This window comes from Phaethon aethereus (genome assembly GCF_964289735.1).
Source record: "Phaethon aethereus genome assembly, chromosome: 3".
NCBI classification, from domain to species: domain Eukaryota; kingdom Metazoa; phylum Chordata; class Aves; order Phaethontiformes; family Phaethontidae; genus Phaethon; species Phaethon aethereus.
In genome coordinates, this window is record NC_138576.1 from 68,479,942 (window position 1) to 68,491,542 (window position 11,601).

Genomic DNA, 11,601 nt, shown 5'->3' on the forward strand with positions numbered 1-11,601 from the left:
TTTTTGATTCAATGGAATGCTTATATTTGGCTTGATTTTAGTCTGCTGTTATAAGAATGTTTAAGGATGTGTCCATCTTAATATATTAGGAAGCCATTTTTGTAGAAGATGTCTTAAAAAGATAAAAATAACAAAATTTACCTTTGATAGAGACAACTAACCTTTTGTGTTCTCTTGAAGAACAAAAGGCACATCCTATTGTTTGTCTGGCGTATTACTGTAATGTCTCATGTAACAGCTAACATTTAAAACAGTAACTCAGACCTGTAGCTGAACCATTTAAACTTGGTGATAGTTTTTGAGTTTTGGGGGCTGTTGTGAGGGTTTCGGTAGTTCCTTAAGCAAAGCAGCTGAAGGCTTTACTTAATTTTACTGTAGTAACTGCTAGCTGGGAAGGAAATTTTGTGGTGTTTGGCAGCAAAGCTTTCATATTTAACCAGCTTATCATGATACTTTAGACAGTCATTCTAATAGGCTTTTAGATAACTCCTCTAAAAATTTTAGCCATCATTGTTTCTTGGTTTGAATGTTTATTTCTTGTTGTCAAAATGTCATAATTTTGGTTTAAACTTTAATTCTTCATTAAGTATTAGAAGTTCCATTATTCAATACCTGGATAGTATCAGTGCATTGTTCCCTCTAGCCACCTACCTGTGATAACCTGATTTGATAAGTACATAAATACAAATAAAAAGGAATTGAGTGAAGTAAGATACCCTGTGTTTCTGAGAATTCATAGCAACTACTATCCTGTAATAGATTAAGACCCTTGCTAAGCACAGTGAGGAATCTCTAACTTGATCTAACCTGAGTATTTGCATGCCTGCATTCCTCCTTTGCACATCTGTTGTGTCACTACAAGCTTGGGTCTTGTAACAGCTTATTATGAGGAAGTTTTGCTAAAGTGCACCCTAAGAGGTGATACAACTCATACAGATCCTTGGTTCTGAAAGCTTAGAAAATACACTATCAGTTATGCAGAAGTTTGAGAGGGCATTAAGGGACAGATCAGTCAGGAGAGACAGAGTAACGGTTTTGTTTGCATGCATAGAATTAAGAAGCTTGAGAGCAATGGAAGGTTTTTGTCCTTTCCTGTTGCCATCCTGTCATGTGTGCCTGGTATTACCCAAAGCGTCCTTCCTTGAGCTATACATGTAAGAGTAACAGCAGATACTCTTCCCCTTGTGCTGCTGGGCAGTCCTTTTTATGCCAACAGTACTCGGTTCCACAGTAGCCTTGTTCCCTGACCTGTAAGTAGATTTAGTAATGCCTGTATCTCATAATAGACTTACTAAACTGTGGGAACTAGGAGGCCTCCCCAGTTCCTGAGTTGCACTATATATATATATTTGGGCTAGATCCTGGCTGTGTATTGAGTTTGGTATGCACCATTCCTATGGAACTGAAGTTTCCTTTGGATGGGAAGGAGGGATCAGTGTTGCCCTCCAGCAGATCCACAGAGCAAGCACAGTGCAAAGTACACTTGCTCCACTATTTAGACATGATGTCTGTGTCTATACTAATAAATTAAACATACCTGTAAATATTTCACACTGAGAACAGCTGGCACAGAACCACTCGCATCCATACTATTAAACTTTTAAACCTTCTAAACAAGGTAGTTTATGAAGGCTGCCAATATTGAATGGTCTCTAGCCTGCTCTAACCACAAGTTGTGCCCAGGAATTGTTTGGGAAAGTGCTAGTTTGCATGGGCCAAAACCATACTGGAGTCTGTTCCAGCAGTTTGACAGTGTAGACAGTCAAGTTTGAGTGCTGAGACGCGTTCCCTGGCACTCTTGAATGTACTAGTATAGTCATAGCCAAACAGGATATTCCACATATTCCTGCAAGACTCCTTCTAGTAGTGAGATCAAATGTATATTTTTAAAATAAATTATATATTTTCTTTCCTTCCCATAACATGGGAGAAGCAATTTGATTAATGCTATAATGGGAGAGAAACTTTTGGTGGAGAAGACTGGAATATTTTATGAAAAGAAAATTAAGTTAAAGTAACAGTATTCCTTTGATTTTAGTCGGTGTGAATCCTTCAATAATTGTCCTATCCTGTGAGAACAGGTTTCAGAGTTTAACACTGACTTTTGAAAGTGTCAAAGCTTATGCAATTAAGTGTTGGTTAATGTCTCTGACAACAGAATGTAGAGCTACACAGCAACTTTTTGTAATGTGTTCCTGCACTTCTCTGGTGTAGTTTGCTTAAAAAATTTATTACCCTTAGATTTTGCTAACACTAAATGCATTCATGGTTGTGCTACACAGAGTTTTTATAAAGTTTTCTTACATTGCCATTTTCTCCCTTCCACAGGTGGCATAGTATAGAGAAACCCTTTGTCATTCTAGCTGTGTATGTAATAGTGTTTGATTTTCTACAAGCAAAGCAGAAATAATAATTTGATATTTTACATATTTTCATGATCTTAAGAAGAAATCTTTCACGATTTGTATTTCCAATTTCTTAAGTGCTTTAATGGGAAAAAAGAGCATCTTGTTTCAAAAATAATTTTAGTTACCTTTGCCATCACTGTTTTTATACACCAAATTGCATTATTAAAACGTTCTTAAATCAGTTGCCTTCTATTTGGTCAACTTCATGAAAAGGAAAAACATCTGATGGATAGAAAAGGATACCAGGGAGAAGCAGGTACATTATGTAAAATACACAATCTTTTCATTCTAGAACTGCTTTTTTCCCCAACATGATTTTCAGCATCTCTAGTTAAATTGCCTTTGGTTTTCACTTTGTGTTCCTCTTAAATTAAAAGAATCTTGCGTGTTGACATTAGTTATGGGTTCCATATGTCTGTCACATTTCAGTAATAAATAAAACTACTGTGCTAATTATTTCAGATTAACACGGGAGCAGGTTTGTTTCAGGATAAATACAGAATACTTTTCCCATCTCAGTGTTGTTGGGCTTTTTTAGAGCTCAGAATCACAGGGTGGTTGAAGTTGGAAGGGACCTCTGGAGGTCCTCTGGTCCAACCCCTCTGCCCAAGCAAGGGTCTTGTAAAATGAGCTGCTTGGGACTATGTCCTTTATGTCTTCTCCCTGCCCCTGCACTCTCCCCATGGTTTAATTTGCAGCACTGAAGGAAGAAGTTTGAGAAAAAATGTCTCTGTTAATTTGAAAGACAGCTTTTTAATCTCTCCAAGGATGGAGACTCCACAATCTCTCTGGGCACCCTGTGCCAGTGCTTGGTCTTGTACTGAGGAACCCAGAATTGGACACAATACTCCAGGCGTGGCCTTACTAGCACTGAATAAACGGGAAGGATCACCTCCCTCCACCTGCTGGCAACAGTCCTAATGCAGCCCAGGATGCCTTTAGCCCTCTTTGCTGTAAGGGCAGGTTGTTGGCTCAGGGACAAATTGGTGTCCTCCATGACCTCCAGGTCCCTTTTTCCAAAGCTGCTTAACCCTTAGAATGTAAATTGAAGCCAGTTAGTAACTTTTGTGGCGATACCTTTGATGTAAGTACAGATGTTATAGTTAAGTTTCACATTATTTTGAAAACTTAACAACACAGAGCTATTTTATTTCTATTCTGCTTGTCCATTGTGAGGTGCTGACTTCAGTAGGAGCTGAGGCCACCGAGCACATCAAAAGATCAACACCCTTACTGTGTAAACTTTGGTTTATAAATTTAAAATTGTTAACTTTTTTCCCTCAAGTTATGTCATAATAGCATCTGAAGTAGATTTCATAATAAATAAGGCGTTATGCCAGCAAAACATTAATAGAGCTCATACTGTAAAAATAAGATTAGCCTGGTGAATTTAGGCTTCCTTCCAATAAATTAGTTGAATACTGGACTGATGCCTTGGCCAGTTTTTAAAGAATGATTTTGTAGTTTCTTTTGGCATCGTAGCATAAAGCCACTTTGAGGGGAACTTGGTCGTCTTAATTTCTTAAAGATGTTCAGTAATGTGGTTGCAGATTGACCCCAGCTGCTTTTAGCCTGTGACTTTATTTAGGTTACAAAATAACCTAAGTCTGTGCCTGTGTTTATGCACTCCCTCACGCATATTTACTCACATGTGTATGTATTTTAAGAGATTTAATGTAGCTTCACTTATTCAGCAGTAAACTGATACACATTGCAATGATAATGAGCCCACAAAGTTGTCAGTGTGCCTCAATAGTTAAGTTATTTTGTGGTTATATTTATTTATTGAGGCAAAGTAAGTAGACTTCTAGAGTATATTTTAAAATCTGATAAAACTAATCTTAAGAGCACTTACCCTTCTGCTTTTTATTGGAGTAGGATTGTTTTGAAAGCCAGTAGACCAGTTGAGATTTTAATATTCCCAGGTTTTCCATTTTATTTGTTCAAAAGCTGTTCTTAAATAATAAGATTGGGGAAAGGAAAAGCAAATATAATAGACATTTTCTGATAAGAACTGAGATTCTTTAGTAAATGTTCTCACAGTATTGCTAACAACAGTTTTATTTTGAAAGAGAGGGATCCAGCTAACTGAAATTGTACCATAATAAATGGATTTAAGTATATCCATGTCCTTGCTTAAAATTAGAAAGCTTTACTTAGCTAAATCTTTGTTTAACCAATTTTATATAAAAATCTATGGTGCACTTTAAAATACATTTTTTCTTAATCTGTGAAATCTGTTCATTGCCTATAAGATGCAATGTGGGAGACCTCTGAAATAAATATATAATTCTTTAGTATTGCATTTACTTATTTATCCGTGTCCATAAAAATCAGTCTTTTACAGGTTAAGTTGTTCTGAAAGAACATGAGTAGAGGTTTTATAATGGGATTAGCCTTTAAAACTCCCAGTGAATTTGTGAGTTGAAGGAGGGACAGTAACATAACTGTGCTTTATTTTATGCACACATCAGTGATGCTGGTCACATATTAAATCTTCTGCCAGTTAGGGCATAAGTCCTCACTATGCTTCCTAGAAGACTGAATGCATGTGTGTGAGCATTACAGAATTCCCGGTGTTTTAACTTACGTCAATAAAATGTTCTGATTAATAAATAACAGTTAATTGTTTTATACTATATTATGAGAATATTTTTTGCTTGTGTTCTCTGGTATTACAAAAATGTAAACATTTAATGGGATCAATCTTGTTTTCAGTCATCTTACATAAAATTGGAAACATAAACATCACTTGGATAAAACAGAAATATAACATGCAGAAACATGGCAGTGAAAAACGATTCTACATTTTGAGAAGTTATTCCAGTTGGGGAGAAACAGTTTCTAGCTGAGTATTATTCTGGAAGAAGAGAGCAAAGTAATTATACTGCCAATACAAAAAACACTGTCCTTGTTTCTTGCAGGTTGTAATATGATTACAGCTAACTTATTGTCGTTAAAAAGCTCTCCTTTGCTGCCTTAGATGAAGAGCAGATCTTTCTCAAAGGTATTGACTTACTTTTGAAAGGCACTGGCTCATACAAACACCAGTGTTTAGAAAGGTCCTCTTCTATTTTTCAGATACCAGGAGCGAAGAAGTTAAGCATTATATGAATGCAAAGAAAAATGAACAGAATAAACACAGTAGCTTGGTCTTTGTAATATTACCACAAATATTAGCCTGGGTTTTATAATATTACCACGAATATAAGTAAAACACAGAAATCATATGAAAGGAAGCCTGAGTCAGATTTCTTTTATAGTAACTCTGTAATACTTATGTTTTTTGCAGGGGAAGTCCGTTTGACTCCAGAGGACTTTGCCAGAGCTCAAAAATATTGCAAATATGCCGGCAGTGCTTTGCAATATGAAGATGTGAGCACTGCCGTGCAGAATCTACAGAAGGCCCTCAAGTTACTGATTACAGGCAGAGAATGAAGCCTTTGTCCAACAGATTCATGTCTTATGCCTAAAGAACTAACAGTTTATTACTGTACCTGTTAGGGGATGGAGTTATACAGAAGTTCTCAATCCCATCACCCATGAGAATGAAATCACTGTTTCAGTGTCAGATTAGCAATTAATGGTACAGTAGGAATCTCTGTTTTCATTTTACAAACAATGGAGCTAGAAACATATGAATGCAGTGGCTTGATGTAAGCAAAGTACTGTGAACGCTGCTCAAGGGTTAGAATTCATCTTGCAATATTTAGATTATCGGAATGGGGAAATGCTGAATCCATAAAAACCTTGAACATAAGAATGTTCTGGTAAAATTTTTACTCTGATTTTATTATTTCAAACAGTTACTTAGTAAATATAATATCTTTAAAATGGTAACTAAGATTAGCACTTTCCTCCTGAAATGAGAGCATGCGAGAAGGCTGACAGATCCACAATGGGAAGAACTTTTTTCTATGCGTAAATTATTTGGGTATTGTCTGAGACATAAGTCAAATTTGAGGGAGACTTGAGGAGATTTGTATTTCATTTTAAAACATGCTGGAAAAAACATTTGTTGATACTTCAGAGAGGGTCATTTTGATGGTGTTCCAACCCAATCCCCCACAACTGTACGGACTGCTTACATGTATTCTTGATTATTGGTTCTTGCTCCTTTTGTGTGAACTTACAATTTTCTATATGTATGGGTAATTAAGAGAAAATACTAATATTTGTCAGAGATGATCCTGAAACCGGAGGCAGAGATTGTAAACAGTATGAACTTTTAGGGAGATTTACTTCATAGCTGTTCCATTTTTTTAAGAGGCTGAAAAAAAGGCCTGTTCTTCGGCCATTAAAGCAGCACAGGTTCGTCTCTGGGATTAGTGTCATAGAGTTTCATATTTACAGCTAATATTCTTCCTGTCTGCTTTGTTGTGGAGACTTTTTGGACTTGGGATTTAATTAAAATACCTTGGAAACTGAATTTTGAGTCTTTATGAGGTCTGCCCTTGCAATTATAGAGCTCTTGATTGTTAAAAATCCATCCATGCTGTTTAAAAGAAAGAATAAGTAGTCCTTTAACTGGAGTGACATAATACTTGAGTATACCATAAAGCATGTCTGATTTATGTAGTAATTTTAATGACAGATTATCTGATCTGTCTTTCTTTCCAAGTTGCCGGATCAAATCCACATATTCTTTATAGCTGCACTGTTTTTCAGTGACTAAAATAAGTCTGATATTCAAAAAAATGAGGAAAAGAAAATCAAACATAAGCATGCATTAAAGTTTAGCTGGTGTATCCTCTTAAGAGTGTAGAGTCTTTGACAGCAGGTTCAAAAAGGGTAGTATGAAACTTGTAAATGTATGCTTAAGCATTTTAGTTGACTGAGATTTAATAGATAAAAAGCCTGGTATTGTTTGTGTTGCTCTCTGATGTGGGATAGCATGCTAATCTAGAGAGTGATTTGGGTTAGATTTTAGTTGTTTTGGGAAGTTTAGAATAAATCAGTCTGAAACTATTTTGACAGTAATGCTGTACAGACCTGGGCAATAAGCCTGTGTTTTGTACAGTGCTTCATGCAAGGTAGATCCCTCAGTAATTCAGTATCAAACAGAATTGCTGTAGGTTATTCTATGTATATTATTGTGGCGTTACACTGTGATTGCAAAAGCTGCTTTTCAGTTGAAAGAAGGATGCGGAACATTGATCCATGTAAAAACATATATTGTATTGCTATAAAAAATTAGAAGCTGCTTGCATTTGGAGATCATACCACTATTTACTAATACCAGCTTTGGTCCCCAGCACTTGAAGGAGCAAAGTCAGTTTTCCTGTTCCTATTTATAGAATAATTAAAAGAACTTCAAGGCTTTTGTATTACTTGGAAACATAACCAAGCTATGATATAATACTGTATTAATTTGAGGCTTTTCAATTAAAATTGATATTATCTTTTGGGTGATTGAATGATATGAAACGAAAGTACATAACTAAGAAGGTTGCAAATGAAAATTTAAGTATTTCTAAGTGTATAAAAGAATGTCTGTTGGCCATGTTTATGTTGAACCTCTAGGTTCCTCTAGGAGACCAGGGAATCATCAGTGAAAAAGCCATAAGCAATTTTTTGAAGTGATCATCTACAAATGTGTAACCTTCTGCCTAGAAGGAAATTAAAATAAGTGTCTCTGAGGCGAATGGAGATGAAAATGCTAATACAAAAGTTTAAGAATTTCTTAGAGAAGCTATCAGGACATTCTTTCTGAAAATAAATTAGTATTTATCATATAAAATTCTCATGAATTCTGTAAAATTAAACATATCCTAATACTGACCTTCAGACCACTATACCTGAATTAGCATATTGAGTTTTACTTTGCATAAAATTATCTTGCTCTGGTAATTTTTTTTTTTTAATTTAGAAGTTTTGTAACAGCCCATCAAACCATTTTGAAGCCACATCTTTAAACTGCTAATATTTGGTGCAACAGACCCTTAAGTATTTATCATCCAAACTGATGCCTAAAGTAAATTATACCAAAACATTTCCATTCCATTAATTACAGCCTCCGTGACAGTTTTAGATGTGGCAGATAGCCTAAAAGTACAAAGCAATGTTGCTGAACAGTTCAAAAAGTGTACATATTTGAAAATGTCAGGAGAATGTAGGTAGATAGCCTGTAATTGTTCCAAATTGGAATTTGTGGTAGGCACTGGAATCTATGGCCCCGTTGTTAAATATTGTGTGAGCTTTAAGTGTTGACTGATTCGTTTTACAGCCGCTCTGAATGATAAAATACCAACCCATAGCTCCTCTTAAACCAATTCCCAATACATATGGGTACAGTATTAAATAAAAGAGAGTACTGTTTTTCTTGCATGCTACAGCTGACAACTCTCTCCAGTATGATTGCCACCTGCATGCTTGTTGGCCTTTCTCCTTTGGATTGTGAGTTCTCAATCTTGCTTAAGAAAAGAGAAAGAAGTATTTTCTGTCAGATGTTCCATGTTCAGTTTTGTTACTTATCTAAGCTAGAATTTTAGTAAATCTGTCCAGTATTTGTTACTTAAAAGGCTTTTGGTATTCATGTTTTAGCAGTTCTTTATACTTTCACCTTTGCAGGGAAAGTTCCATATTATACTTCAGGATTCCTACAGAAGTCTTTGAAAAGTGTTTTGCGGAGAAGGTCGTTGTTTATGAAATGGTGGAGATTTTTTCAAATGTGCAGTAATTGGATTTACTAATACTGGAGGTGTTCTTTTCCAGTTGTTGCAGTCATTTCAGGTGGAATTTTTAATGATGCCCTTTCATAAATGAAGTTTCAGAAGCACAGACTTAAGTATGATCATATTGCAGGATGTGGTTGTAATTGTAGTATTTGATGCTATATAATAGTTGCCTACAAAAAATTAACAACAGAGAAACTCACTCTCTGAAGTTAGGAGGGTGTGCAGACACATGTTGGGAAATGCAGAAGTTTTATTTGTGTTTTATACAAAATAATAATAATAAATCTTACTGAGCCTAATTGCACTAGACTTGCAGAAAAGGACAGTACTCCTTTGAAAGCTCTATCAGTATATTTTATGGTACAGATATATCTAAACACAACTCCTGTTAGCTAAAAAATTTTTATTCTCTGCAATACCTGCAGGAATGTGTACAGGCCCTGCCATGTGTGCTGCAGGTGGCCATGAAAGAGAGCAACTTCTGTTCTTGTTCATGCTCAACCACCTACCTAAATCAGAACATTCAGCTCTCTTTTGAAGAGAGCATTGTGAAGACTGTTGAAGCTTTCTTCCCCTTACTGCATAGCTTTAGATTATATATTTCTCCCACAGACTCTCCAGAGTACTTAGCAGTTGTCCCTGCTGAAACTCAAGTGAGATACAAACAGTGTAAAATGTGAAAGTTTCTTTCTGCAGCTACTTTTCATAGTAACTGGGTAATATTTGTTGGTACTGTTCAGTCAGCTTTCTGTGGAGTAATCTGTAAATGTTTCTACCTGTATGTTTCAAGTTTATAGATCCATGTTATTATTATTATTAGGAAAAAATTCTTCACCGAGAGAGTGGTCAAGCATTGGAACAGGCTGCCCAGGGAGGTGGTGGAGTCGCCATCTCTGGAAGTGTTCAAAAAACGTGTGGATGTGGCGCTTCAGGACATGGTTTAGGGGACATGGTGGCGCTGGATTAATGGTTGGACTTGATGATCTTGAAGGTCCTTTCCAACCTAGTGATTCTGTGATTCTGTGATGTGTATTTGGTCAGATCAGGAAGCAATTTGAACCTAAACACACTGGAGTATGCTAACCCTGCTAGTGTGTTTCTAGCAGCTGCAATTTCTTCAGGTTCTAACAATGGAAACACTTGTCAAGGTTACTCTCTTAAATCCAAGTCCTAATTCCACTTCCTCTGTCACAGTTCATCTTTTCAGAGATCATCTTGCCTCTTGCAACTGCTTTGGTCAGTCTTTCTGGTCACTGTAGACGCAGATGCTGCCACAAACATCTGTGCACTGTGCACATCTTCAGGACAAACCTTCAGGACCCACTTTTTTTTCCTTAGATTCACAGAGCTCCAGTCTTAGATTAAAAATAAGATGACTTTCTACAAGCATGCACTCTCAATGACTAGTGTTCTGTTTGTCTCCTGTTTAGAAATTTCTTGATCTTCAGTCAACTTCCTTGTCTTTATAGCCCTCAGCTATGCAAAATGTAAGGACTCAAGAGGTCCCAAGAGAAAACATCTGTTTATGCCTCCCAACTTAAAAGCTCTTTCACATTCAAGCCTTTAGAAAAGGGAAATGCAAAACACAGGCTGGGAACCTTGAGTTTGCAGACATAATGTTTTTAGAGACTGAAGAGGCTTTCTCTTTGTAGGGCACTCTAGAGAAGACCTAAGTATCAGCCATGTTTCTGAAACTCTTTGTCTATTAAGACTTTGATTTAAAGTAGTTTCTTGAGATTTTGGCAAGCAATGGGCAGAAGTACTTTTCAAGGATAATACGTTAAATCAGTCTACATCTTGGTAGCTTCCTCCATCGTCACTCCAAAACAAAGGTCTTGCTGATTGGCGCTCACTAGGTGGGTAAGTTCAAAACACTTGACATTTTACTCAAATACCTAGGAACTTTGACAAAAAGTGTAGAAGACTGCAGAAGAGGTTTGTTTTGTTCACGTGACCAAACGCAGTAACCATGTCTACTGCAGCCTTTAGAAAGAGCGAACAAACAAAAACTGAGTTGCTTTGTTTATAGTAGAAAACTGTCAACCACTTGACAATTTGGTAACATTTGAAGACTTGCTAAATAGTTTCTTCTGGGATTCTCATATGTTAGTAGCACAAAGCTATTGTTGTACGACTCTCTGGGCCTCTTGGGATGATACCATAGCACATGCATTGATGTTTGCTGGATGTCTCTTGATTCCTGAAGAAAATGTATCCTGCAATGAGAAGTAATCCTTTGAAGGAAGAGATGTTAAGCACCTGAACAGTGAGGTTGTAATTTTGATAAGGATAGCTACTTGATACATTTTCTGTCCAAGGGGCCTCTCCTTTGAAAAATAGTAAATCTACTGTATATGCTATGTTCTCTTGCCCTCAGTCTCCCAAATCCCACACAGGCAACTTTCTGCAGACTCCATTTAGGAATGTAAATTATAAAGTTAATGCATATGCAAAATATAAAAGAATAGAAAATTTAGGGTGGACATTCATATTTATCCTGCTTTCCAGCTATGTTC

At 36.4% G+C, this 11,601-nt stretch overlaps 1 protein-coding gene across 2 annotated transcripts in view; it reads left to right on the top strand.

Annotated features, from left to right (window-relative positions):
- The window catches only part of VTA1 (vesicle trafficking 1), a gene marked incomplete at both ends in the record, with an annotated part of 41,166 nt that extends 35,320 nt beyond the window's left edge, over positions 1 to 5,846 (top strand). For both annotated transcript variants that reach the window (XM_081998460.1, XM_081998461.1), the window contains one exon: positions 5,701 to 5,846. In XM_081998460.1, the coding sequence (XP_081854586.1) occupies positions 5,701 to 5,846 (146 nt within the window). The remainder of the gene's footprint in view (positions 1 to 5,700) is intronic.
- Positions 5,847 to 11,601: the final 5,755 nt, after the last annotated feature.